We start from the raw sequence: 27964 nt of genomic DNA on the forward strand, positions 1-27964 counted from the left end.
TCGTTTCCTCAGTTGTGTGATGGAAAAAAGCTCGCTGCTACTCTATCTAACGTCCTGTTGCAGGGAGGTCACTTTAACTGGATCCCTCCTTTCTTTTCATACTTATTATTTTACATTACATCTGGGTGAGATGATGGCTTGTCGTTTTGGTTTCATTGCAATTGAACATGTAAATGTACATTTATTTTGGTTTTGTTAAAGCGGTGTAACTACCGGAGTCACTAGAGTGTGTTAGATTATGCTGAACCGTGTGTCCGTATGTATAATGTTCGTATGATGGCTTCCGAACATAATACAGAATCCTTCAGTAAACTGTAGACGTAATGTGCACATATCTGATTGCTATAACTTATAAAGTAGTTTGGGTTTTTCTTTGGATATAACATATAAATATAACCACTAAAACTCACCTAATCCTAAAATTTAAATAATTTATAGGAGAGAACCCTCTGGAGCTGCCACTATTTTCGATATGTTATATATGTATTTTTATTTTGTACATATTTATTTGTTCATTTATTCATTTGAATGTCAAAGTTAAAGCATCCCTGGATAGATCCTAATATGTACGCTAGTGCATTTATTCGAATACAACAAGTGTGGCATATATAGGAGAAAGAATGCTGCAGAAATGACTGCTATTCAATTTATAACTTGTAGGCATTGATTCTGCGTTATAAATTAGCCGAGCTCTCAAATGTGGTGGTGTTGCAGGAGAAGAAAATTCTTGCCCTTCGCTGCTTGTTTCAGCAATTTGGCAAATTTCGTTTTTTCTTGCTTGCTTTTCTGGCCTGAAGTTCTGTTTACAATTCCCATTCTCTATCGTAAAGATTTGGTGCGCCCATATTTGGAGCCAGAATCAGAAGGAATATCGTCGAAGAACCGTTCAAGGCGAGAACTACAGAGAAAAAAAGACGATCGAAAATGTTGGCTAATTGTGACCAGCGAGCTACCAACTTCTCGAACTCTTCCTCAGCACCGACTCGGTCGATCTAAAATAGAGAACGAACAAGCCAAATATATTTTTCCCTTCGAAGAAGTCTAAAACTCACGAGATCTTTGCTAACTAGGTTGTCGTGATTTGCCATTTCGAGTCGCAAGGAGCCATTGCTCATTGCGCCGATGCCTTTGGATTTTCGCCTCGATGGAGAACCGCCGAAGATGGGAGCCAGAATAGAGAAGCCGAGCACTTCGAGCCACTCCGGAATTCTACAAAGGATTTGATTGTACAATACTCTTCTGTAAAAACAAATTAAAAGAGAAAGAACTTGTGCTAACATTGACTTCTACTCACAACTTATTGGTGTCGAAACAATAAACGTTTATGATCTTTTTTTTTGAGACTCTACGTGCATGGTCCTAATGGCAGAAAAAGCTTAAGCTAAACTCATAAACCTAAAGTACTAAAATGTTAAGGCTTCAATGGTGGGACAGGATATCTACATTTGACTACTATATGGCAGGGAAGTGTTATGGATTTCCATTGAAACTTTGATAAGAGTTGCCGGTGGATACATCGCTCGAGACTCTCGCTCACATCCCTTTTTCTCAACTGCTTCCAGATTAGCTGCAGAATTGGAAGCGGGTGACATGACATGAACATAACGGTCAGAAGCACTCACTTGTCAGAGTAGTCAGCGCCGTGTCGAAGATTCAGCACAAACACTGAGAAGGTAACCGACAATGCCGAAATCCCCATTATTGCCATTAAGTAAATTGCTGAAAAGTGCATGATTCTAGGGTTGTTGGGCAGTCAGTTGATCACATCGTGGCTATACCACTGGGAGGTTATTCTAAAGAAATTCAATGAGTCTACAGACATACTCTCTATTCATCGGTGCTGTTTTAACCCCAATTTTTTTTGGGACTTCAGGAACCTTAGATCACAGTTATGCTCCCGTTTTATATATGTGGAACTAATTCTGTACGGCTTCGCGAAATACACAACCTTTTCTGTTTCTGACCAATCCTGTGCGCTCACAGTGTAACGGTAACCAGTCTAGGACGAAAATGATAAAAACTGAAGCGTCTGGCGTTAATCAGTCCGTATGAGTTGCGCGCACGCATTCGACTTCGATTCAGAGTGTTTGAGGATTATAAACACATATCTGTCCACACATTGACGTCTGGGGCCAGGACAGATAAAGGTGGTGCTTTTATCGTATTAGACAAGTCTGGTGGCAATTTATTAACTTCGAAATGATGAAAGGCTTGGTCGGCCTGGCACAGTTTCGTACCATTGACTGTGCAATGGAACCTCTTAACAACTGCACTACAGTCGTCACTGTTTCCAAAGTTACGAATAGGAAGTTGATGACCTTACTCACCTATCAGCGGAATAACCTCGGAGGTTTCCGGCATACTTTCAGCAATATTAAAGCTGAACACGGAATATGCAAGCAGCACTGTGAGGCCGAGTGTCACCTTCTCACCACTCTCGCACGGCAGCAGAAACTGCATCATTGTTAGGATCTAGGGATGTCTGCTTATACAGGATAAATCAACGAATAATCCTGAACGCAGAAAAACTTAAAAGGTTCTTACGGAGAGCATCACGCAAGGAGCAATAATATTGTACATGAAGAACAGAGTTCGTCGTCTGAGATGGAGCTCGAAAACCACTGTAGCATACCTCAAACGCTGAGTGTCAAAGGATTCGCTAGTTCGGAAAGAAATTATAGCGTGCTACGGCTTATCCTTTCTTGTTACATTTTATGAAATTATCAGTACTCAATCCTGAACTATTATACAAACGCAGAGTTCTGTTCTTTTCAGAAGTTTTCAGTAGTTAGGGTTAGTTTGCAGAGCGAAAATGCGAAACATCCATAACAAATCGAAAAAGTGGATGACAAGGAGCGTTTCGACTGATCAATTCATCCGAAGCGACTTGTTACACAAGTACAAATGATGAAAACGACGTTACGCGACTTATTTCTAGCATTCACACTTGTATTTATAAGTTGTTCTGATTGTTTGGCACTCGCACTGATAGATTTCAACTCTGGATTTGTAAAGGTGTTTCTGTTCTGGATATGACACTTGCAAATTGTGTTCTCTACCCTATTTATTACTGAAGAGAACAAAAAACAATAGGATATTTCTCTCTCTATAAGCTTTTGAGATGAACTATTTAGGCAAGATAAAGAGATAACAAGAAGCCACAAGAAATGTTGTGAAATTTTTTGTGGAACAACAATTAAGTCTCAAGAAAAGTGGAAATCAGTAGTCAGTTGTCTCGATTTTTCTACCTGAATGAGGAACTAGAGCTCAAAAGAACATTTGAGCGATACAGACAAAACGTACTCGGTGCTTCCGCTGTGCTGTTGGTATCTGAATGTACGATTGTCCACAATCTCCCATTCTCCGTTCTCTGTGAATGAATCCTTTGTGAATGGCGATTTTCCATCATATCGAGTAAGTACAGTTAGATCTAACTGAGATGTGTCGTATATCCCTAGACAGAAAAACACGACTTCGGACGTGAGGCGTGATGTAATTACAATTTCACAAGCTTTTTACATGAACGGAAAATTAATGAGCAGAACTGATGATCGAACGGGAACTTTGCCACGTCCATGTGACATCGACTGTAGATTTTCTGTGGAGGCGCCCACTGGACTGAAATTCTCTTCGATTAAGGTCACCTTCAAGAATCCATCCTGACCTTATTGTGATGTGTCGTATATCTCTGATTTACTTCCTTGCACGACCGGTTTCTTCAATTCTCGGTAGCTGCATCCGTAACGCAGCTGCTATTGTGCTTCATGAAACTGTACGATGTGTAGCAATAGCAATGATTAATACTCATTAAAGACTGGATTCTGAACATTACTCAGAAATCCCTGACTAATTTAACCTACTATGTTGACTATCTTACACATTCATTTCGTCACCTTACTGAAAAGGTCAGGAGAAAAATAAACAGCTTATTCGGTTTTTTTACGACTTTCATGCGCCAAACAAAGAATAAAGCGCTTACTTTGGCGATCTACTTAATTTCTAATTTTAAAAGTATTCATGTAATATGGGTTCGTACCTGGCAAGCAACTAGATAAAAAACCATCCCATTACAACCATATCTTTCTCCAACTTTTGGATAATGATAGAGGCATCGCATCATTCAGTACAAATAAATTCCAAACAACTGTCGCAGCTGATTTCTCATTCACTACGACATACCTACTTATCCTTCAGGATATACTTTTGTTTTCCTTTCTAAAGAAACTGTGAACTTTGTGTTGACTTTTGCTAGCCTTAAATCATTGGATCACATGTAAAAAATCCATCCGTGCTGGATCAGAGTTCCAAGATTCGACAAGAAAGTTTGTAGGTATGAGACTGATCTCCACGTACAGAAAAAGACAAGAGAATATGTAGGCATTTTGCAAATTGTAAATAGTTAGGAATTTGGTGTGAATGTATGCGAATACTAAGTACAACGGATGTATTTCCAAAAGAACCTCAGACATAATTTCTGTCCAGTTACTTACATGAGGCAACTGGACGAAAATTGTAAAAAAAATGGTATGAGATGCCGTAGGAGTATGGTCGAAATGAAGCTCTATGCGTTGCGTAAGCGGCTGCACTTCGAACCGCTCGTTGGAGGTAGCGGTTGTGATCGAGGTGCGGCCTCGGTCACTCCAATCACTCCTCCTGTCCGAGTGGAACTAACGAGAGTTTAATCCGAACCACTAACTCCACCGCAAGGCTTCGAGCGGAGCTGCTTACGCAACCGCTTAACGTCATTCTGACTGAAGTGTAGTGGCTGCGATTCCCATCCTATTTAGTTAGAGTACGACGCTAGACTTCAAACACAAATTCTGAAATTGTAACAGCAATGTGTGCGAAGAAAAGAAGGGCTCACTCTCTCCATCGTAACTAGCATGAAGATTGGTGTCGACGAATCCTCGAGAGAAATCTCGCGCGCTAAAAAACGTACAGATGTGGACACGAAAAATGTGCTTGTTAAGCTGTATAGTAAAATCAAGCTTTCGTGGATCGGAACGGAGCGGAGATCCTCAAATGTCAGTAGTAATTAGGCATATGAACAATGGGACCGAATAACCTCAAACTTCTAGTATCTAAGCGGCTACTTCAGTTGAGGTAAGCAATCTGATTGTTGTTCGTAATGCTTCAAGAAATCTTCTGTGAACGTCTTCGTAGAGACGAAGTCGCAAAGCGATTTCACAGCGCGACAGAAACTACTTCGTTTATGGTGCAACATCGCGTGGTTTCGCACAACGCGATGCGAATTTCAATGGAGGCTACCATCGCAGGCACACCATTGCAGCTGGCTCTCAGATAGAGCGGTTGGGCAGTGTCCCACGGCGAAAGTACCTACAGTAAGACAAAACTACAATAAAATACAAACCACAACTATTTTTTGACAAGAATGTATAGTCGGATCACAACAACACGAAAAACGCTGCAGTTGCGTAAGCGGCAGCGCTGGAAGCGAGACGGCGGAGAGAGGGATTGGAGAAGAGAAGATAGCATCCCAAACTGCAGCGATGAGTGGTGCTAGCAGGGGTCCCACTACGGTAATAAGTAATAACCGCTACGCTTCACCATGCCGCTTCCGCAACCGCACCATGCTTCATGTCGTTTTGGCCTAACTGTAGCTATGGAACTCAGTGCCAAACTCACTTGTTGTAAAGCACAATGTCCGGTGTCCAAAGATATCTTGTGGCAAGAGTGAGTTTCGAGAGGTTCCCAAATTTCTCTGGCTCCCAGCGGATTCGTTCGTCATGCCACGATTGCTCGACCCACACGTTTAACGCAAGCACTTGGTTCCGCTCGTCCTGAAAAACGGCGGACTGAAGTAATAGCTTAAAAACCTTTTTGAAAAGAATCGAAACTCCCAGAAATGCCCATCCTGCTTAAGGAGAGTCCCACGCGGATTTTGCATGCAGCAACGAAGTGCTAGCAGTCTTTCTCTGCTGCTGCACAATTAGAAAAGCTTCTCCTTGTAGATTTTTTGTATTTCTTCTCTACTTCCAGTCATAACTGAGCTCTTATAAAGTTCAACTTTTTGAGAGAACTTGTGGTGATCTATCTATTGCCACCCAACTACATTACCTTTATCACTTTTCTTTTGAGGGAGTTTATTACGAAGTGTTGGATTTCTTCACGAATAGATAGCGGAAGAGGTGAGAAGATCCCAACTATTAAGTGTTCCAATATTCTTTCTCCTAGAAATTATTATTACACAAACATCATTTCCGTTGATTTGAAATGTCCTCTCAAAAGCTGTCATCATCTTGTGCTAGGATAACCAGAAAAGGAATATTACGGTTTTATTTACAGTACAGTATTATTATGATTTTGTTGTTCTACTCCTGCATTTTAGTCTTCAGGGTGACACACTGCATCAACAGTTCTTTTTATTGATGAAAACAAACGAGTGTTATTTATTTGCTGAGATTTGAGATTCATTTGCTGGGCGTTAAATGAGCTCTGCTTAACCAAAGATCTCCAATCCACACTACTCATCGATAGTCGGTGGTATATGGTGAGTGGGAGAGAAAATCTGGCAAAGCGAAACAAGATGTGGTTCGCTTTGCCAGATTTTCTCAGTGCAAAAAGGTTTTTGAATCCAGGAAACATAGGTAGCCTTTGGGTAAACGCGCAAATTATTTCTGAGGATTCCCTTCACATATCACTACTTCTGCTCGCTCGACTTCATGACACGTTTAATTTGTTTTAAGCAAATTCCTGGTGTGATCTTGGAGGCTGCTCGCAGAGTTGGCAGAGGTGATAACATCTCTGCCTGTTGGTGATTACCGGCTGAACACGGCCACGTCGCAACGCTTTAACAATAATTACCGATTGGCAGCGGCGCGGTAAAGTGACGTCATCGCTCTCCTGCGCCACTCTTTCCACTGTAAAATCGTAATTCTTCCTATCGAAAGGTGAAGTCCAAGTTCCTCGTTGGGATCATCAGAAAATACAGAATCTTTGCCTCCACGACATAATTTCAACAACTTTGAGAAGAGGAGGATGTCGATAGGGAAGTTACTGGTTGGCTATCATTGTTCATAAAACGTCGCGTCATTCTTCATGAAACTGCTGGGATTAAGGACTTTTCGGAGGTTTTCCTCTGCTTGCTGAGAACAACTCTTTTTGCTTTTCTTCTCACTCAAATTCATTTTGATCTGAATCTTTTCTTTCAGTACGAAAAAACTTCAGAAACTCACGATGTTGAAGATGTGGGTCAGTGTCAGTCCTATGTAGACTTTGACCGTCTTACTTGCGTTGAACACTGGACGAACGGCCTTATCGTAATCGTTTAGCAAGTATCTGTAAAGAAGCCAATGAACAAATACCTAGCTCTTAAAACGCGAACGGTTCACCTGAATAACTTCTGTTCGTCGTTAGCGCCGAATTTCCTGAGATCAACATTCGAAACACTTGTTCGACTGGGAATCGCTGGAAGTTCGGCTGAAACCGGAAAGGTGTAGAGGAGGGTTGAAGGCGAACAGCGAAAATGTTTAACTCACAGCCCTGGACGATCTGGGAGTTGACCAAAGCGATGAGGTGGAGAAGCATCGCCAGCACTAAAACGGATGCCCCGCCCTCCTTTGCCAACCAAAGTAACGGCACTCGCTCCATGTACGAATGCGTTCCGAAGCGATTCGGTTTCAACCTGAAGGGATGAAAATCTCAAATCCTCCTATCCTCAATAGCCAATGTGGTGTATGCGACGCTTCCAATATGCCAGGACATTTGGAGAGTCTGTTTTGAAATTCGCGTTTTGGAAAAGAATGGAAATCTTATTTCTCGTAAAAATTCAAATTACTTGTTGGAAAGAACATTTTGTGAGGTTCGTCGATGAGCTCTTTTTCCATGAGGCCTCGAAAAAATTTAATTTTTTGAAGTGAGTCGACTAATTATGTACTTATTAAGTGGAGACATAACTTCCACACTTCTGCCTAGGTAAATGATATGATATGGATACGTAATCGATAAGTAACTAGAAAAAATCGTCCCATTACACCTTCTCTTTCAGAAATTGATTTTTCAAATTCCGTGCCGGAGATTTGCCTTGAAAGACGAACCAGAGCGAATGGGCACAGTCGCACTTCAGACTTCAATGACGATACTTTGAATTCAGTATCGGAACAAAATCCTCGTCAAATAATGAAAGAGTTAGCTGAGAAACTCAGTGCGTCACAATCAATTGTTTGCCGCCACCTGGAGTAATGTAAGAAAAACGAAACAAAAGTTATTCATGACTCAAACTAATAGATAGTTGAATGAGCTATCGAAAGGTAAATACAGGAAAATACTGATTTGACTTAAAATTCCATTTTTGATTAAATAAAAATAAATAAATAAGAATTCTTTTTGATTAAAAAAAAGGGGCGGTATAAATAAGAAATACTCAAAGAAATCATAAGATCATTCCCGTCGGAGAGCAATAGTCGAACAAGTCTGCAAAATCCATGCTGTTGCAGTTGCAAGATTAGAAATCATCCCACGAATTACTTGTAGTCAGCGTCGAATGCGTTTAACCGTATCAGCGCTTCGTCTGCGAAAACCATGTCCTCTCTACTCGCTCAACATTTCCCTCTGCCTTTCCCAATCAACGGCGCACCGCATTCGACCCGCTGATAACATTAGGCGCCGACTGTAAACTCATTGAGCGTAGGAAAAGAGGCGAACATTACAAATGTTGGTATTCTTTTTACGGTTTAGTTAATACCTTTTTTATTTCTTAGAACATTTTTTCCTAAAGAGGGCTGTCTAAAAGCAATGTTCGCGGAAATTTTCCCTCTAGAATTTTCTCATGAGTAGCACGGAGTATGGCACGGACGTACAGTAGCGTCAAAATGACAGGTACCACCGTTCAGTTGCGTGGTGGTAAAGCGTAGCGCAGGAGCGAGTGAGAGCTATCACCACCCATCGATGCAGCTCGCGATGGCCCCTGTCGATTTCAACCGCCATCCCCACCGCTTCGAGCGCAGCCGCTTATGTAACTGCAGTGTGCTTGACCCGGCTATAGTTTAAAAGCGTAAAGGTGAAATTGTGCAGTTCCATGCGAATCCAGAAATTTTAAAGTTAAGGAGTACTCGGAGCCATCAACCTGTATGACGTCTGTGAAAATACAACTTGAGAAAATGATCTGCGCATAACCTACAAAATTTCCTCTGTGCGTTGCCCTTAGTGCTTTGTCCATCATGTTACCACTTTATTTTTTTTTAAAAGAAAATCATATTTCGTGAATACCACCAAATAGTTGACGTATCTGTTTCAAGAGAAACATTCGAAACTTAGTCGAATGGCTTAGCTCACGATTATTTAAAGGAAGCGGAAAGCATGTTTCTGGAATCAGCTGGGCGTCGCTGGACGTGTTTGCTTATTAACTACAGTGCAGTAGTTGATGGAACAGTCTGGAGAGCTGGAAACATGACAAAAATCCTGCGAAAGCAACATATCCCATTTTAATGAAAGAGCTGAACACAATTCATATAAGAATAGAGAAAAAAGTCTATTTTTTCAATGAACTGCTGATATTTTATTGTTATTCTGTGTTACTATCACTGTTCACAAATGCATTTTTTCGGAGTGCTAGTCAATATGTTGAGCATATACTCTAACGAGAAAAATTGGATTTCGACTAAATACAGCAATATCAAGCCATGGAGAGGATACCATACCTCTTCTTCTTTAAAACGCAGAGGGATCCATATATCAATGTGCATTACATTGTTAGGACTACATAGTGAGTTTTAATCAAGGTTTATTCCTCGCTATGTAAACAAAAGTTACTAATTAATTAGTCGAGGCAAAGTTATAGGCTTCCGTAAACAAGGGGTGGGACAAAAGTCTGACACTTCTTGACGTCGCTAGTTCAACGAACTTTTAGAGCTTAGGAGTGGAATGAAGGCGATTTTGCGTTTGAAGGCATCACTCCAGAAATCTGAGGTGGTACGGATTTCAGGTGGAGTATTCGTATAAGGGATGGGAGACTATGAAGAGGGGGATGATTCCGTCCATTTCTTCCTAACTGCCGTAAAAAACGGTCCGGAAGATGCGGCGCGTGCAAAAGACTGGCGTGCTCCAGTCGAACTCCTTGTAGAAAACAGTGTCACCCACTGTCAATACACCCGAAGCCGTATCTTCCGGGCTGTTTTTCACGGCAATTAGGAAGAAATGGACGGAATCACCCCCTTTCGTGGGGTGATACCTTTAAGCCATGAAGCTAAGCAAGCCCACTTTGCGGCACTTGAAAACTATTGTGGCTTTTTGAATAGATGCCATCTGGCGTGGAATGACTACTTTCGCAATGGAAATTACTACATGGATTCTGCACGGGCATAGAATAAACAGCAATAAACCACCATGTTCCCATTGTTACATTAATCCTTTGACAATAAAAAGGACAAAGGATAAAGCGGATCGCTCTCGTCAAAGCCCTCAAGATGCTGAGACGCGTCGAACTTCAGAATACCGAATACTTTGAAAAATCTGTAACCTTGATATTTTGAAAAGCCTGGATGGAAGGCCAATCAAACGTTCCATCCACCATTTCTGGATGGATGGATGGAAGGTTTGATTGACCCAGTGTGGTTTCGAACCGTCGATGATAGAAGCGATGTAGGAAATCGGATCAATTCACTAAACCCGCGCCATAATTATAATAAATATTATCCAAATGTTAAAATTTTCAGGTTAATTGATATAATTTTCTTCAAATCGTATTTAATTTGTGCCAAATCGGATGGACGAGGTTCCTAAAATGAATTACAAAAATATCACTATAGGCAGTCTAAGCAAACGTTTGCTTATTTTTATTCTGTAAACAATTATTGGTCGTTAAGTGCAGGTTCTCGGTTTGTAAGCTTCATCATAACTCCTAATGCTTAGTGTCTTTTCTTCTTTTTGTTTTGACTGCATCCGCAATCATTAGTTTTCTTCACATCCTCTTCATTTCCCTGAAGGCAGTTTTCACGAAAATTTTTGGTGCTGGCTTTTCTTTTGCATTACAGGCTGCTTAATAACTGGTTTTGCTTCTCGCAATCTTTTATATTATAAGCTTTCGCGGATTTCTCGTGCACTAATTCAGGCGCCTAATTTCTCGTCAAGTTCGAGAAGTCTCGAGGCCAAATAGATTGAGTTCCATGTTGACGCAAGGGTATCAGAAAAGTACTTCGAAATGGGAAAGGAGTCAAGAGTCGGCCCTCAAGTATCTTTTGCTTTTAAAAGCGGAGTACACTCTTTCACAAATTTAGATTCTCACGAAATTGTTTTTCCGACTACAGACCAGCAGAAATGAAAAGTAATGGAGAACCTTATTCAGTTTTCATACTCATGTTATTAGAACTCAGTCAGTAGACAGTTGGGTTTAGGGCAGTGGTACGAGGTGGCCACTATGTCTGCGGTGCTGGTAATTCGATACCACCATCATTAACTTAATACCATCGAGCCATTACTCCGACTTAGTGTGACTAACTCTAATTGCGACAAATTTTTCTGAATGAGTGGTTTCAATCTTTCCTAGGAGGAAAATCAGCAGGGATATCACCAAGTCTTATCTCTTCACAACAGTGGTGGATACGTGTTTGGAGCAAACCAATCCTAAGACATTTTAAAGGCACTATACCATGAGTCTAACGTGATATGGATTTCTCACGGAAACCTTCTTAACGGGGTCGTAGGTTACGGAAAACCACGTAGTTTTTCTCATCTCTCCGTGATCGTCGTAAGAAACGGAAAGTTTGTGCGAGGTGGGTTAGAGCGCGCCTCTATGTACACGTTCTGTTCCCATCAGAAGCATATTTATTAGTTTAACTTAAATAGGCTGGCGAGGAGACCTTATTAATCCCCGAAGCCTCGCGCGTTGATACGGCGCGTGCACAAGGATGGCTCGTTGCAATGCGTGTCGTCGTACAGAACGGCAGCTTACAGCCGTTTTTTTTTTACAGCGACTACGGATAGATAAGCGGAACCACCTGGTTTATCGCGCTCTACGACCATGTATAGAAGTTTTCCATGGGAAGTCCATACCACATCAGATTCTTGGTATGCTGTATTCAAGCCTAAGTTTTGCTCGTTGATGACTTACTTGATTTGACTTAATCGACCGGCTGATGTCATCGCCTGACGGGATTACCGGCATCTTTGCTCAGGTGTGCCGTCCTTGAACATAGCTCTGACCACCTTATCGATCTTCTGCGAGAGTTTGCACGTAACCAATTCATTCATCGCTATTCCATATTCTCAACGACTTTATGTCTCGCCTTAACTGCCTATCAAAACCGAGTCTCCTCAAATCCTCATTCACCATCCCAGTCCTCCGTTTTCGGCCAGGTGACCTACTCCAGCTTGAGCCTGACAAACTCCTCAGAACTCGTTGAACGAAGCGTCTCCTCTGTCCATCTGCGTCCAAAGAGTTGAAGACGATTTTCTGTAGCTACTTTCGATGTTTTTCCACAACGGTTTACCGCCTCATAGTGGCGTTTGGGGGGGGGGGGGGGGGGGCGAACTGCGATGCACAACCGAGTTTCGTCCTTCGGCAGTGTCTCCCAAGCTGAGTTTAACACATCCGACATTCCGAATTTCCTTAATCAGAAGCCTAGCTAAGCGTAAACCACTGCTAAGATCAAGACCGTCTTAGCAAAATGTCGCAAGGTGGTTCCTTGATCCATATAAGCCGGGCGACGACCTGTGGTGAAAGCTAAGCTTGCCGTGGTAGGGCTGCTTATTTTGGAGAAAAGTCTTTTTGCCACTCCAGCATATTCACTGTCTCAGTACCCTGCACACTGAGCCCTGCCATCTCAGACGTCGGACGGTATGGCAACCGGTGAGAGGCGGTCTCAGATTGCTCAGGACGTCATTGATTCTGGACCAAGGCGAAACACGCACAACTCGTCATGGAGACTGTCTCAGACTGTGTACTTACAACGCGAGAACAGTGTCCACCGACGCTGAACTGCATGCCCTTCTCGGAGCTGCAGAGCGTATCAAATTTTACGTGATTGTTCTGCAGAAGACCAAGTGCAGAAGGAGCGACGTACGATAGATGAATGGCGGTACACTCGTCATGCGTGGAGAGAAAGTTCCGTCGCTGAATGTATTCGATGTTGGTTTTGATGTACACCCATCTCTCGTCCATCTTGTCGATTCTCACGGGATCCTGTCACCTCGTCTGGCCATTCTTCGCCTCCGCCCTCAAAAACCCATCAGTATCATCAACTGCTTCTCACTAACATCAGCAGCCGATGACCTCCTACAAATTCGTCATCGGGGACTTCAACGCAAAACTAGGAAAGGCAGAAGAGGAATACAGGAACGGAAAATTTGGACCAGGGGACCGGAATGAAAATGGCAATCGTCTCTCCGGGCTGTTGTTCGCCGCTCGCCTCTCTCATGGGAACTCTCTTTTTATGAAGAAAGATCATCGTCGATGAAGGAAGAACTGAATAGAAGAATGAGAGCAGCATGGGCAGCATTCGCACCCGTCAAAGAAACTACGGACCAACTGACAGACCAAGATCTTCGTGCCCATCTGTTTGACTCGACAGTTCTTGCAGCGCTCTGTTACGCAGCAAAAACGTGGGCAGACACCGTTGCCACGTCAAGGAAGCTACTTACTACCCACAGAGCCGTTGAGAAGCGTCTTCTGAAGTTTAACCGGCGCACACAACACCTAGTCGGTCTTCGCAGCTCCGATTTATGATGAATGTCCCGTCTTCGCGCCCAGCCGAATATATACATATATATATATATATATCGAAAGCAAAGCATAGAGGAGAAGGTCACATTATGAGAAGAATCGACGATAGATAGACTAAAAGAACGCTAGAGTGGATCCCAAGAGATGCCAAACGCCGAGGAAGTCCGCCAACGAGATGGGGTGACTTGTTCGCTACACGGATGGACCAGTTGAGAGCTCAGCTGGATACGGCTCAAGAATCTCATCACCGTCACTCACGAAACTTGAGAACATTTTGGATGACAATAGCGAGGGAACGAAATGAGTGGAAGAGATGCTGGGCCCCGCACGTCCAGCGAAGACGGTTCATCTACGTATCTATGTAAGTAAGTATCTAAGTACTTTCGATGGTGGTGCAATATGCCGATACCTTCCACCTATCATCCGCCGGTACACCACATCGATTTTCGCGTAAAGATTTCTGCTTTGCACACCATATTTAAAAAATAGCCGAGCAGCAATCTAATTAGCTTCCTTTACGTACAATCAAGCTTCTCCATTAGTGTAGACCGTGTTGCCTAAGCCTCCGATCCGTATACCATTATGGAGCGAATTGCGGATACGTAAACTCCCAACTTGACTTCGTTGGTGAGGGGGTCGACTTCAGGGATTTCGTTAAGTAGTTAAACGCAGAAACGGCCCTAGCGAATTTTCGTTGAATATCTTTCACGTAGCTGCCGTTGTTCTTCGACGTACAGCCCAGGTAACAGAACTCATCGACGAGTTCAACAGGTTGTCCATCCACCCTTCCCGTCCGAGGCACTCAAGAGACCCACATTTACTTGGATTCATCAGGGCGTAGACGTAGTCCATAGGCTGCAGCAAGTTTCGATACAAAGTGGACAACATGTTGGTGTTTCGTACTGCTTTTCGCGAAGTTAACAACTTAGTCAGCGTACTCGAGATCGGTCAAGAGGCGGTCTTGAAGGTGCTAGGATGACATCGGCAGGACACTGATCTATTTTTCTTCGTATAACGTCGTCGATGGCGAAATTGAACAGGAAGGGTCCTACCAATGCCCGTTGTCCTACTCCAGTCTCCTAACGACGAACAACTGGTCAATCGTACATCGACCAGGACGAATGTCAGTTTACTCATCGCGCGCAGTTTCTTCACGATGAGCCGATTAGTAAGCCGATTCCTCAATAGCCGATTCCTCGATAATTCCTAGAGTCCGTGACAGGTAACTTCTTGTGGAGGGGAATTATGATAGCGTGTCTCCACGAGTCAGGTATCTTTTTGTCTATCCATATTAAGCTGATGATCTCTGTCATCTCACGAATCCCAGACGGAGGAAGATATTTCAGCATTTCTGCGCTAATCACATCGTCTCCACAGATTTCCCATCTTTCGTCTTCTGGGTATAGATCGAAAACTCCGGACATGGTCGGTGGTTCCTCTTTGACCGCATATGTCGGTCTATCAACGTGCTCGAGTTCGGGAACTGACGGCGCTTGCCGGTTCAGCAAGGTCTTGATGTGATCCCTTCAAATTAGAAAGGTTGCTTCACTGCCAGCCACTCCTTCAGCAATGTTGAGGACTGAAGAACATCTTCTCATTTTGCCGCTGTATCGTTTTAGTGAAGCATAGGCTTTCCGCGGGTTCTTGTCCTCCCTCGTCTTTTCAATATCCTTCGCTCTTGACGACCATTCGTTCTCGCGGTATTTTTGCAGCTGGCGACGCAACTTCCTTCTCAGACGCTTTTTCTGGCTGAAACCATCAGTGCTGCGGGAGGAGCATGCAAAATTATACTTGGATTTTTTCTTTGTTTCAGCTGATGCAAAGGCAAACTTCATCCGCGGCAATAGAACAGGAAGCGTTTCCCTTGCGGCGTTCAGGATACACTTTGTGAAGCAGTTTGCACTTGGCCCTTTGTCGGATTTTCTTTCTGCACTTTTTGTATTTCAGACCTGCAGTGTCTAATTTTGGTTAAAGTTGAACTCACTGGTTTCCCTTGTAGAACCTAACTTGAAGCTGAAAAGAAGCTTGAAAAGAACTGGACATTGGTTAGAGTCGAATACAACATCCCAAACAGCTCTAAATTTTCTGATATCTGAGTAATGTTCTTCGCCGAAACGTAGTGGAGCTCAAGTTTGAGAGTTCATCTTCCATTCCTCTTCAGGCGTTAAAAGGGTTGACTCCTGCCACGTGAGCTGATGACGTCGATGATTTCTCTTGAACGTGGAAGCGGTAATGAGACCCGTCGGCATAAGTTGACCAGACGGTCACCGTTGTCCGACGTGCGCTCCGTTGGGCAACACCATTTTCTCAAAGCATCAAATTTTTGATCAAGTCCCACCTTCGCATTTGCGTCGCTTCTGACCATGACCACCTGCTGGCTGGGTATTTTAGGTATTGAGTAGTGCACTGAGTTTTTCATAAAAGGCTTCTTGTTGTTGTCCTCAGCGGTTTCCGTTGCTGTATGGATACTTACGATCCACAATTTACGTCCTATGGGATCCCACAGTCTTAAAAAGACGACGACATGTAGACGACATTCAGCCAAATTCTTCCACCATATTGTTGTAGTCATTGCTCATAGCTATCGCCACCTGTCTTCTTTTCATCAACATCGTCGCAGTAGATAGTGACGTCTCTGATACTGATAAGGGGCCGATCTCTTATGTGTGTTTCCTGCAGCGCAGCAAACGGTACACAGAGATATCATAGAAGCCTGGACAGGGCAGTTTATTGGAGTTCACTCGACAGTGCTCGGCAGTTCAGCGTGACGAAACGAAAAGTTGTTGTCAAAGATTCCATGCTCCCTTCAGGCAGTTGATCTTTCAGGTTGTGAGCTTTGGCGATGTGCTGGAAGACAGCACCTTTTTGCAATATATTGAAATTTTTCGCCATATAACAGTGCAGGTTATATAGCTCGTACATTCTCAACGCGTGCACTGGAATGCCTAATTGCGTTTAGTGGAAGCAGGGAATCTACGAGCAAGTAACAATCAGACTTGTACACGGGGCTCTGCAGCTCATTGATGAGAGATCAGAATAGCGAAATTGTGCTCTCGTTGGAACACTGGTAATGGCCTCCCAACTAGGCATCACCTTTATCACCTTGACTCCCGTTGATCTTCGAACTGGTCGAGCGGGCGCCAGTAATTCTTCCATTTGTCCCGATCGCGTGCCAGAGTAGCCCAGTGGTTCTTCCTTTCGCGTGGGACACGAAGAGCATCATACTTTTCTTTGAAGGACTTCGTGAAGAAATCTGACCATCGGGTCGGCGGTCTTCCTGTAGTGCGCTTAATATCGCGGGGAACCCAGTCGCTCACGGCTCTGGTCCAACGGTTGTCGTTAAAGCGCAACTAGGCATATCCTTCACAAATTACCGCGTCTGAAGAGGTGACGGAGCTAAGCATTTCACAGTTCTATCCTAAGCATTCATGTTTTAGATGCACAAAGTGAAGAAATCAGTTTCAGTGTTTTGACGTTCTGCTCTTAAAGGCACCGTACTACGAATCTGACGAGGTGAGGGAATCCTAGGGAAAAGGTAGGGATGGGGTTGAAGATTACGGAATCCTGGGTGCTCCCGCTCATCTTGCTCTAATCACCGTAAAAACGGCTTGGGAACCGCTTTAGTTCCTACAAGGTACATTAAAATCGGCCCTATGTACATGTTCCGCCCCACCCCCCCCCCCCCCTAGTAGGCAATTTATTGGTTCGAATTAAACAGATTGGTGAGGAGACCTCATCAATCTTCGACCGCTCTCCCGTAGACGCGGCGCGTGCATAGGGGGCGTCTTCCGCACTGGATTTTTTTTACGACGATTAGGGAGAGATGAGCGGAACCACTCCGAAACCCTTTTTCCGGAAGATGCTGGTTTTTACGACTGTTTCAGTTGCAACGCGCCACCTTTTTGCGCGCGCCGCATCGAAGTGCTAGCGGTCGAAGATCAGTTATATCTTCTCACCAGCCTATTCAAGTGAGATAAATGAAGAGGCTGCTGAAGACATGGAGAAGCGTTTTAAACTACTCTGTAGGAACTAAAGTGATTTTAGGGCGATCAGGGAGAGACGGGGCTACTCCTGATCTCGCAATCTACAACTCCATCTTTAATTTCTCCCGCGGATTCACTCACACGTCAGATTCTTGATATGCTGCCTTTAAAGACATCACCCCACGAATTTGAGGTGGTACGGATTTCATGTGGAGTATTCGTGTACGGGATCGTAGACCATGGAGAGAAGGGTGTGTCCGCCTATTTCTTCCTAATTGCCGTAAAAAACGGCCCGGACGATACGGCTTCGAGCGATCCGGCGCGCTATTTCCTACAACGAGTTCGATTGGAGCACACCAGCCTTGTGCATGCGCCACATCTTCCGGACCGTTTTTTACGGCAATTAGGAAGAAATGGAAGGAATCACCCCCTTCTCCATAACTACTATACTGTATAAGAATACTCCACCTGAAATCCGTACTACCTCAAATTCGTGGGGGTGATGCCTTTAAGCGCATCAGTTTATTGGATCTAAGCGGTTGTTGTACATCGCTCGAATTCTTCACGAGTGCACACCTCTATTCGATAGTTTTGTCGCTGCTGCATCAGAGAAACGATGGGATATGTGTATGAAATGTTCAAGATTTTTTCATTTACAACGAAAACAGCAACAGAACTCTCTATCTCCTCGGAAAAATCCTTCGAAGCACCTAAAAAATTCTGTCAAGAGATTGAAATCGCTATTTTTAGTTTTTCTTTGCGTGCCTACAAGTTTTTAGTTTTTCTTTGCGTGCCTACAATGTTGAACCGATTTATACGGCAGACATAATTAATTCAAAAAGTTGACTTTTATGGCCAACTATCTGTACAAAGCTTGTGAAAGTTGTTTTGTTTTCGACCAATGCTATTTATATGCTGCAAGCGAATTCCCAAAGTAGAGGGAATTTCGACGAAAAAACACTACATATTTCTCGTACTTAAGTCTGGGTTTCTAGCACTTTTTTCATCGAGATGAACGAGTGTAGAAATGTGATACAGAATGTCTGTTACGTAATCATCGCAAGAAGGAAAACTAATCTGTCTGCTATACATTTCTGTCTCCGCTGTCTCGCATGAGGTCAAAACTCTCAATTGTAGTCGATAATGTTCTAAGAGGAACAAAGCCGCGAAATAATGGAATCAATCGTCAATAAAGCGAAGAGTCAATAGAATCTGGGTAGAAGAAAGAAGTCAAAGTCAGTTTCCAGGCGTTGATTCGAAGAGGATGTTTTGTGCTCGACTGAATCGGATACGGAAATTCTCGTCGCCGACTTCGCAAATTCGCTGAAAGCGTTGAATAACAAGTGAAGCTAAGAAGACTTTATTGAAGACTTCATTGAGAGTGTGGGAGCTCGGTTTTTCCAAAAAATGTGCGAGCCTTTACTGGTTAGCGAGGGGATTGTGGCACCCTAATTGGAGCAGCTGCGACTCTAACTGGACCGAGCCGCCGAGGCGGAAGTTGGCAAGTTGGAAGTGGACTCGTTACAAATCGTAGATCCCTCTACATGAAACTCATTGCGCTAAAGAAACAAGAGAAAAATGACTTGCGCTTAATCTGGATACATTCTACGCAATAGTAATTAGTGCAGACTGCTCACCTACCACGGCGGGGTAACAGGTAGACACCGATGGGTGTTCTATGAGGTTTTCCAATAAGGGCAAATTTCTCGGTGGGATTGCCGACATATGTCTAACGTTTCTTCTTTTTTTTGACAAACCAACACGTCAGTACATACTCCTTAATCCTGCAACAGTACAGTATTGCCCTGCGCTCACAAATAATCCAAGGTCTCAAAATTCCCGTCCTGGCGTAAACAATTCAATTTTCAGTCATAATAATCGTACCGCTACGATTGCACCTCTGGCGAAAAAACTCGGAACTGTATGTGTGCTTCATAATGTGTTTTGTGTGAAGATTTGAATTTACTCATATTGGCAACAGGTTTGTAACGTTACGCATTCTGAAAATCAGCGTTGAACCTTTTATTGCTGATTCACTAAGTCCGATTTAGGAAAAGAATCATGGAAAATTGGATTCGTTCCCTATGTGGTACTTGAGTAATGTTGTATTTTTCAAAGAAAAAAGTATAAATGAAGCATAAACAAATAATATCGTATCAATATCTCGAACACACGATTAGTAGAAAAAATGAGGACCTTGTTGAAAGATACGTATCCAAGATGAGATGCTGCACGTTAAGCGGAAAAAACACCAGAGACAGAAGTTGTCAAAATACTGGTGGTTAAAAGACAAGTCTTAGAGTCTTAGAAGTCTTAAAAGCGTGTTCGCATTGCGGTACCTATACAATGTCCTTACCAGTGGAACCACGTCGTGACCCATCACTTGCTTGCTTTGACGAGAAGATGGTGAAAATAGTGCCCACCAAATGTTTCCATAGCACAAACAGAGCAAAAAAAAACTTCACCAGATTTTCAGATCCAGGAGGCGATGCAATCAGGGTATGTGAAAATGGTACGAACAGTCCAACCAAAGGTCATATAAAGTAGCAACGTTTTGTGCGTCTAGACAATCACAAAACCAGAAGTGGGATCAAAACGACCCGACTTGTTGATAGTCGAATCAGATCGATCAGCGGAGCGATAGCACCACGCGGATATCCGCTAACATACGGCAAGCGGCTACTACGAAACGTTAGCCGTAATAAATTTGTTAACAATCTTGGCTGTTGCTTAAATTCGACTATCAACAAATCACAAAACCATAGTGGGATCAAAACGACCCGACTTGTGGTGCAGTTGCGTAAGCAGCTGCGCTCGCAACGGGACCCTCGTTGGCTCCGACCGGTTGCAGGGCTGTGCGAGGGTCCCACCGCGCCATTCGCCTTCCACACAGCACCACTATCAGATAGTTTTGACTCAAATGTGTACATTTATAGAATGTTCTGAAATCTTAGAAGTCGACATATGACACACATGATGTGATATTGTTTGTTCCTAGTTGGTATAGTCGGGTCAAGACGACCAGAAGCTCGCTGCAGTTGCTTGAGCGACGGCGCTCAAAGAGGTTGGGATCGAGAGAGGACCCTCACTGGCGCCTTTCCTTGCTGTAGTAGGAGTGCAGCTAGCGATGGGCCTATCCGTACCCGTCCGTTAGCTCCACACCGTCGCTTCGGGGTCAACCGCTTACATCTAGCTTCACCTTCGGTTTAACCCGACTACAGCAGGTGCTGATGTTCGATGTAAGATCTGCTTTCGCATACAATGAGCAGAGAAAAAAAATTGAATGAAAAGGAATGAAAAATGTTTAACGGAAGTAACTATCCTAAAGCTACGTAGAAAAAAAAACCATTGACTTTATCTCTTGCGAGCTTTTATAGACTACTACGATTGGGATTTACAACTGGATGTAGAGGCCATAAACCATATAAAGCTGTTTTTCATTTACCCTACTCTAAAGATACTAAAAATTTTGTCAAAAAACTGTTGTTCCTCGCGCATGAACTAAGGAGCATGTTAAGAGCGGGGAGCAAATCGTCTTGGAATGGTCGAGCAGGGAAAGGATGCTCCTCGCTGCGCAAAAAAAAAGGCACGGAAAGACTCTATAGGAAACTCTCAAGGAATTAAAGTCATGTCAATGCCACTGCAGGTGGAACCTGTCCGTGGCAGCCAAACCGAAGGACGACGTACTGCAGTGCGTCATAGATAGTAAATTGTTGTTCAGGCACAAATGTGCCTGCACTAGCACCTCCTACACTGGTCGCACTCATGCTCCATTGAATTCCAACAATAACAGGTAGGAAAAACTGTATCGATCATCGAACTAAGCTTGTCACGCGAACTCAACAAATTCCGATGATAAGAATTTCATCTCTTTCAGAATTCCGATGGTCCACAGCCTCAACTATTGCCGGGCAACTGCATTGTGCAACAAGTATCATGCTATATAATAACGGGCTTATTCTGTGTAACGGAATTCCAGAAGGACAGTAAGACAAGTCCCATGGCGTCAAATTAGTGCGCCGCCGACGCCAGAAACGATAAAATGGTGTGGACCGGGGTCGAATTGCTGCGCCGCGGTACAGTAACACCGCGGAGTAACTCCATGTGATTTTGTCAGAAAGCGAATGAAACGTTGTGGTCCGTTTTAGAGCTATAAAGGATAAAGTAAAGTGTCTGGCATTAAACAATCTGCTTGGGATGCGCCACCACATTCACATTTCAATTCAGAATCGTTTGAAATTTAGGATTCATGATGGCACATCATTTTATGGTCATTTTTGTGGAAAAGGAGGGGAAAACTCATACTTCGAATAACTCTCCAAACTGTGACGGTATCAAAAGAATTATGTGTGAAGTCAAGTTTCTTTGCCCTCCACATGTAGTACTGATGGACTAAGGTGGAAAATTAAGAAATCACTTCACTTCACCATCATGTCATGCTAAAATTGCTAAATTTCAAAAGAAGCCAGCACCAGAAGAAGTCTGATGCCAAGTGTTAGCTGAATATTCAGACTACTTACACATTATATATTTACACAGGTTTAGGCATTTACGGGTGTAGCGGCATTTACGGGTGAGCGGGTGTAGCGCAGTGGGTGAGAGATATGACTGTGATTGCACGATCGGCCGATGGTTCAAAACCGTCTTAAAGTCAGGCCTTCGACGTTGATAAGTTCGTACCAGACCGGTCTGGTAGGACATTGCCTCTCCCTGCAAGTAACTGTGTATGCAACGCGCGTTCATGAACATCGGCGATTCCGAATTGCAGTCGAAACACGTTGGCGCATCCCATGTGAATGGACTCATGTTGAGAAATCCCTTACCAGAAGTCAAGTCATTGATGAATATAGGAAGTAGTTATGAATATAGAAGACGTGAGGAAATTCGCCTCGGTAATTTACTCACGAAAGAAAACAAAGATTCGAGAAACATAACAAATTATGGACATGTTGGAAAGTACAGCTTCTCAGCTTAGTGAAGTCAAACGATGTCGATAAAGAAGGGAAATGAAGAAACGTTGCATGTGGAAAGCAGATAGAATAGAGGACGCATTCCTTGCACTAATACGTAATCAGCTCACTGCAAGTGTCTCCGCCCAGTTTTTTGCACCTTTACGAAGTCAACAACAAGTGTGAAGCAGTAAAATCGACCGCAAAATGGCGAACTTGTCCCTTTTGAAGTTTCCCAGACATTTCGAATTTCTCGGCACTGGGAAGAAATGAACCAACGTGGTTGTTTTAGGACGTCTCGCCGACAGAGCAAGTTTTCGTTATTGACCGTAATGTTCGCTAATGCTAATGGGGCCGTTTACAATCAGCACGCCGAATTCTATTTTTGTCCACAGAGACTCCAACTCCATGCTCCGCTGCTGGCACAGGACGGACGGTCGCTGGCTCCCCGTTCGACACGACTCGTCGACTTTTTCATAGTTGCAGATTGTTTATTTCTCTTTTCACGTCCTCATCACCTCTCACTCTTATTTTTTTGTGTTCTATAAATTAGTAATTAGTCCTTACTAATTTTCACCTCTATTATTACTTAAGAACTCTTTTGATGACAGTGAAAGCAATTACTAATTAGTTCTTTTTCCATATTTGCGTGTTGTGTTGTATTTTTCACACCATTTTCACTTATATCGGACTTGTATTAAATGAAGAAATGAATAAATTCATGAATGACTTGAATTCTGCGTTGAAAGTAAAGTGTTTCGTTGAAAGTAATGAATGCCTTCTTTTTGATGAGGTGTTTTGTCTAGAAATAAGATATTTAACCTTCTTAATAAATAATTACAGAAGGAACGTAATGGGAATATTTGGATTTAGAACATTTAAAACTTCATCTACGTGGCTAATCTATAGTAGAAGTCGGTAACGTCACTTGAGCAGAAGGCTTGACATCGTTTCTGCACTTTTGGATATGCACTGCGACACACATACTTTGAATAGACTATCGCTATTTCTCTAATTGGCAGCTTCGTCATACGTAATTGAATTCGCGTTGCGGCGAGTCCCAAAAAAAAAAAGTTCCGCTGAGCACAATTCGAATTTTCAACCCCATGTAAACGTGAAAAACTTGACACCGACGGTCCGTAACGAACATAATTCTACCCACTGCGCTAAAGTGTGATGGATTATTCGCGTGCACCAATTGTGCATGAAAAAGGGGATCATACTTTTTCTGAATCACAACTAATAGAAGAAAAATTCCGCGCCTGATTTTTTGGCAAAGAAATCTGCGCAGTTCTTTCAGTGGCAGCTAAACAAGTCCTTCTCTTCTTACAGAAGGTGGAAGGTTCTCTTGACGATCTACTGTATTAAAAGCAGGATACCACGAATCTGAGGTGGTGCGAAATTAATGTGGAGTATCCGTATATGGGGTCGTAGATTATGGAGACGGGGTAGATTATGACGGATTATGGAGACTCTCCCTGCATCACTGCAAACAGCCGCATCCAGAATGCTGTTTTGTACGACGCCATTTATTGCAACGCTCCAACCCTCACGCCGCCGCCGCCCTGCGATTCGTCGAAAATCAATTCGGACTGCCCCCATAGGCTGTAAGGGACGCTACGCGTGCAAGGGTGGCGCGCTGCATTAGAAGGCGTCATACAAAATAGCATTCAGTAGCCGGTTGCTTGCAGTGATTCAGGGAGAAATGGAACCACCCAGGTCTCCATAATCTACGACCCCGTGTACGGATACTCCACCTGAAATCCGTACGACACCAGATTCGTGGTATGCTGCCTTTAATCCAGAACGCTTCGTAATAGTCAATCTATCTAACAGGGTTTGGAACACCAGCTTAGTCCAAGGCGAGAAGAGTACGTTAGGGATCCTGGACGGATTTGTCTAGGGATCTTATGTAGGACTCGACGACTTTCATGATTCTTAACCAGCACAATCCAAGCGAAAGCAGCCGAAAATTACTACTTAGAAGCTAAGGGCTTCAATGAGATGAGATTAGTGCACAAATAGGCGACAGCAAAAGCAATAGGCTGGTACATATTATAAAAATCCAATAACTATAACATACTACCATCTTCTATTAGCAAGTGAGCGAACAGGGCTTTATGGGTCGGAAGGAGGAAAGGAGTGGACGACCAGCAAGCTGAAAAAGTAAAGTGTAAAACTCAGTACAAAAAATAGGGAAGCGTAGAAGCACCGCAGGCGACTGAGGGGTTTCATTTATGAAAATCTGCGTCCAGTTCCATCACAACCCACTGTATGAACAAGACCATAGCGCTGAAAGTTACTACATAGTGTCTGAAACATGCCGTTAGACATCAGTATTCATACACTGGGATATGTCAATCTTCTTCAGATCTTAAATATTTTACTGCGTTCAGCTTTAACAACATCACGCGTAAGAGCTCCAACCATCTCACTGCACTATAAAAATGTCATTCAACATGAAGGTAAAGTTTCTATTTTGTGCTTTTGCGCCATACAGGTTGAGGCTACCGGATCTTTCATTAGTGAGTCTGAAGTACCAATATTTGCTGGACTTTAAGTTTTTTTTTCTAGGAATCCCAAATCAAAAGACAACAACGTAATGTATATGCCCGTTCCTCAAGCTATCCATATCTTTTTTTAGATGATCATTCTAGCTAGTCGTAGCTCTAGTGACATTCTTCCGAACAGTCTCCTGCACTTTTTCGAGCTTTGTTATGTGCTTCTTCTTTGAAAAACTCCAAATTTAGTAATTCACTGTTTTCAACATTCAAGATGAAGTTAGACAAGTTAATCAATCGAGTAGCAATAGCGGGATTTGGAGGTGTAGACAATCCAGAACAATAGGGAAAGAGAAGAGCATGATGTCCTCGCATTCCGCTCAACACGCTCTAAGATAGTTGAAGACCAGCATTAACAAGAATCCCTAAGCCTTTTGCAGATTTACAGGTTTTAAGAGTGATGCTACTCATGCCATACTCTGGATCACTCTTGTAAAGAGCTTGTAGATGACGGACAGTAAACAGATTGGACGATAGTTGCCGATGTCATCAACAACACTTCCACTGTTTAGGAACCTTGCATTCCGACAGGTAACGTGTAAAGAGCCTCGCCAGGATGTTGATGAATAGTGGCGGAAGGTTCTTCAGGTGTTCTGGTCTTATTCTGTCGGGACCGAGTGCCGTACGATTTCTTACCGACATGATGGCATGTCGTATTTCGGACGGGAAAACCTCTAAAATGACATCTCCGTCTTCCCTCAGATGCTGAGGAGGCAAGTGGGCATGGCTGTCGAAGAGATCAGAGTAGAAGTCGTAAGTGATTTTCTCCATCTCCCTTCTCGGTGCAATTGCTGTTCCCTTCGGGTTCCGGAGAGCAGTCATCCTCGTCCTGGCGAAGTCTGGACGGGCATAACGGATGCTTTTCTCCGCCTCTGCACCTTCAGCCAGCACTTCTGCTCTTCTCTCTTTAGGGTCTTCCTTTATCGCCTTGCGAGCTCGGACGTGAGTTCTTGGTTCCCTGCGGCTCGTGCTGCTCCACGTTGGCGTATCAGTTCAAGAGTTTCAAGGGACAAGCGTCTCTTGGTGGTTTTAAAACTCTCAGCCTTCTTCACGCAGTCGTGAAGGCGTTCAACGAGTCGGTCATATTCCTCGTCGATGTTGTCCATTGCGGAATCTTCCCAAAAGCCGGCTAGCGTAGCGAAGAGATCCCAGTTAATGATAGTTCTGGGATTTCTCTCTCTGAACTTGGCGGCTTTCTCTGCTCTCCTTGTGAAGGGAAATCTTCCTCAGAGGAGGTGATGGTCCGATCCCGCATAGAACTTTGGTACAACAGCGACGTCCGTCAGGCAGAACCTTCTATTGACGATGATGTGGTCTATTTCATTACGGTACCCTCCACAGGGTGATTCCCACGTCCAGTGTAGAGAAGAGGGCTTCTGGAATTGCGAGTTCCCGTGGATGGTCTTAGTCGTCATGATGAACTCGGAGAGCCTCTCCCCCTGGTCATTCCATTGTAGGCCGTGGGTCGCGATGTGAAGTTCCTCAGGCGTTCTTCTTGTCCCAGCTTTCGCGTTGAAATCGCCAGTTATGACTAGGCATGATTCATGAGATTGAAAATTTTGTAAAATTTACCCTTAGAAAAAAAAATAATGTAGACGACTAAACAGTCATTTGTTATATCGGTTTGCTTGAAAAGTGCGCAGTAGCAATGAATGCAGACCTGCATGTACATATACACATAACATAATACGGGAATGTTCACGAAGGTTAATCCCGAACCAGTAGACTACCTTTGACTTACATTATGTCTGATCACTTTTCATCTTCTACTGTTCACTTGGGATCAAATCCTGAATAAGCAATACAAAAACTCTAGATTTTATCGACGAAAATCTCCTATTGCCTTTCAATTCAACGTTTGCTATTCGGTTCTCATAGGTAGGAAAGGAAATGATAGAAAAGGTAAGGGTAGGTTGCAGGTCGTTGTTGAAGATGGAAACGCGAAACACTTCATTCAAATCAGAAAATCATTGGCAAGAAGCACAGCACTTCTCACTGTAAACAGAAGACAAGTCTTTGCAATGAACAGAGGTAGAGGGTAAAGTGCACGGCGTTTATCAACTCGCATGGGAATGCGCCGTTCAACTTCACTTCAGAATCGTTTGAGGTTTACGAACACGTGTTCAGCCCATACAGTGATTTGCAGAGACTAGCCAATGAATCAGCTCAGTGTTTATGGGTTCCCAGACACGGCATCACCTTATCGAGCCCAGAGGAGTGAGAGGCTTGGTCGCACAGGGGCTTCGAACCATCGTGCAGTCACAGCTGACCCCTGGGCTACAACCTTTGAGTAGACAAAACACTAAGGGGCGGACTCCAAGAGAAGCAGAAGAAAGATTTTTCGCAGAGAAATGTATGCTATGGAAGGTTTTAGAGTAAGTATGACAAAAATGGCAATATCTTATTATCAGAATCTGGATCCGATCAGAATCCGTTTTTTTTTTCATTACGATGAGATTTGTTATTTTACTGGAAGCAGATCGAGACAACTTTGAAAATGATTACTAATGCACAAACAAAAAAATCGGAAAGGCGAGGTCGTCCCTTTTGCGTCTGCCTTCCATTTTCAGCAATTACTTGTTTCACGGGTGACGTCACAGCAAGTCATTTGCTCGCGGGAGCGACTGGAAATCGACATGTGTAGGAAAACTCACGGACCCAAGCAAATGTAGCATTCTATGGGTACAACTAAAAAGTTTGTAAATTCGAACGTATTGCAGACGACGGCAGCGGTACATTCAGCTTTATCCTGGAACTTGTCCTAACAGCTCACGTCACACACAAGCTAAAAAT

At 43.4% G+C, this 27964-nt stretch overlaps 6 protein-coding genes across 8 annotated transcripts; 2 read left to right on the plus strand and 4 right to left on the minus strand.

The window, feature by feature from the left end:
• Positions 1 to 803: 803 nt before the first annotated feature.
• Positions 804 to 12099, minus strand: RB195_010685 (uncharacterized protein; the record flags this gene model as incomplete). Of its 2 annotated transcripts, none has more annotated exons than XM_064191808.1 (13): positions 804 to 992; positions 1053 to 1209; positions 1623 to 1719; positions 2328 to 2472; positions 2545 to 2632; positions 3304 to 3454; positions 3520 to 3618; positions 4865 to 4926; positions 5647 to 5801; positions 7197 to 7299; positions 7353 to 7440; positions 7500 to 7645; positions 12068 to 12099. In XM_064191808.1, the coding sequence occupies 13 exons, from the start codon at positions 12097 to 12099 to the stop codon at positions 804 to 806; spliced, it is 1512 nt and encodes a 503-aa protein (XP_064049391.1). The 2 variants fall into 2 exon arrangements, with proteins under 2 accessions (XP_064049391.1, XP_064049392.1); XM_064191809.1 differs by lacking the exon at positions 12068 to 12099 and adding an exon at positions 8488 to 8543.
• A 925-nt stretch (positions 12100 to 13024) lies between these two features.
• RB195_010686 (uncharacterized protein) lies at positions 13025 to 13324 on the plus strand (the record flags this gene model as incomplete). Its single annotated transcript, XM_064191810.1, has 1 exon — positions 13025 to 13324. One exon carries the CDS (start codon positions 13025 to 13027, stop codon positions 13322 to 13324), a length of 300 nt encoding a protein of 99 aa, XP_064049393.1.
• An 84-nt stretch (positions 13325 to 13408) lies between these two features.
• On the plus strand, positions 13409 to 13681 carry RB195_010687 (uncharacterized protein; the record flags this gene model as incomplete). Its single annotated transcript, XM_064191811.1, has 1 exon — positions 13409 to 13681. The coding sequence occupies one exon, from the start codon at positions 13409 to 13411 to the stop codon at positions 13679 to 13681; it is 273 nt and encodes a 90-aa protein (XP_064049394.1).
• A 1178-nt stretch (positions 13682 to 14859) lies between these two features.
• RB195_010688 (uncharacterized protein) lies at positions 14860 to 17082 on the minus strand (the record flags this gene model as incomplete). The annotated part of the gene is made up of 3 exons (XM_064191812.1): positions 14860 to 15202; positions 16781 to 16965; positions 17053 to 17082. The coding sequence occupies 3 exons, from the start codon at positions 17080 to 17082 to the stop codon at positions 14860 to 14862; spliced, it is 558 nt and encodes a 185-aa protein (XP_064049396.1).
• RB195_010689 (uncharacterized protein) lies at positions 14860 to 25993 on the minus strand (the record flags this gene model as incomplete). Of its 2 annotated transcripts, XM_064191813.1 has the most annotated exons (2): positions 14860 to 15189; positions 25808 to 25993. In XM_064191813.1, 2 exons carry the CDS (start codon positions 25991 to 25993, stop codon positions 14860 to 14862), a joined length of 516 nt encoding a protein of 171 aa, XP_064049395.1. The 2 variants fall into 2 exon arrangements, with proteins under 2 accessions (XP_064049395.1, XP_064049397.1); XM_064191814.1 differs by lacking the exon at positions 14860 to 15189 and having other exon boundaries at positions 25661 to 25993.
• Positions 25994 to 26091: 98 nt separating this feature from the next.
• Positions 26092 to 26586, minus strand: RB195_010690 (uncharacterized protein; the record flags this gene model as incomplete). Its single annotated transcript, XM_064191815.1, has 2 exons — positions 26092 to 26350; positions 26504 to 26586. The coding sequence occupies 2 exons, from the start codon at positions 26584 to 26586 to the stop codon at positions 26092 to 26094; spliced, it is 342 nt and encodes a 113-aa protein (XP_064049398.1).
• Positions 26587 to 27964: the final 1378 nt, after the last annotated feature.

The sequence above is a fragment of the Necator americanus genome, chromosome III (genome assembly GCF_031761385.1).
Source record: "Necator americanus strain Aroian chromosome III, whole genome shotgun sequence".
Taxonomy (NCBI): Eukaryota; Metazoa; Nematoda; class Chromadorea; order Rhabditida; family Ancylostomatidae; genus Necator; species Necator americanus.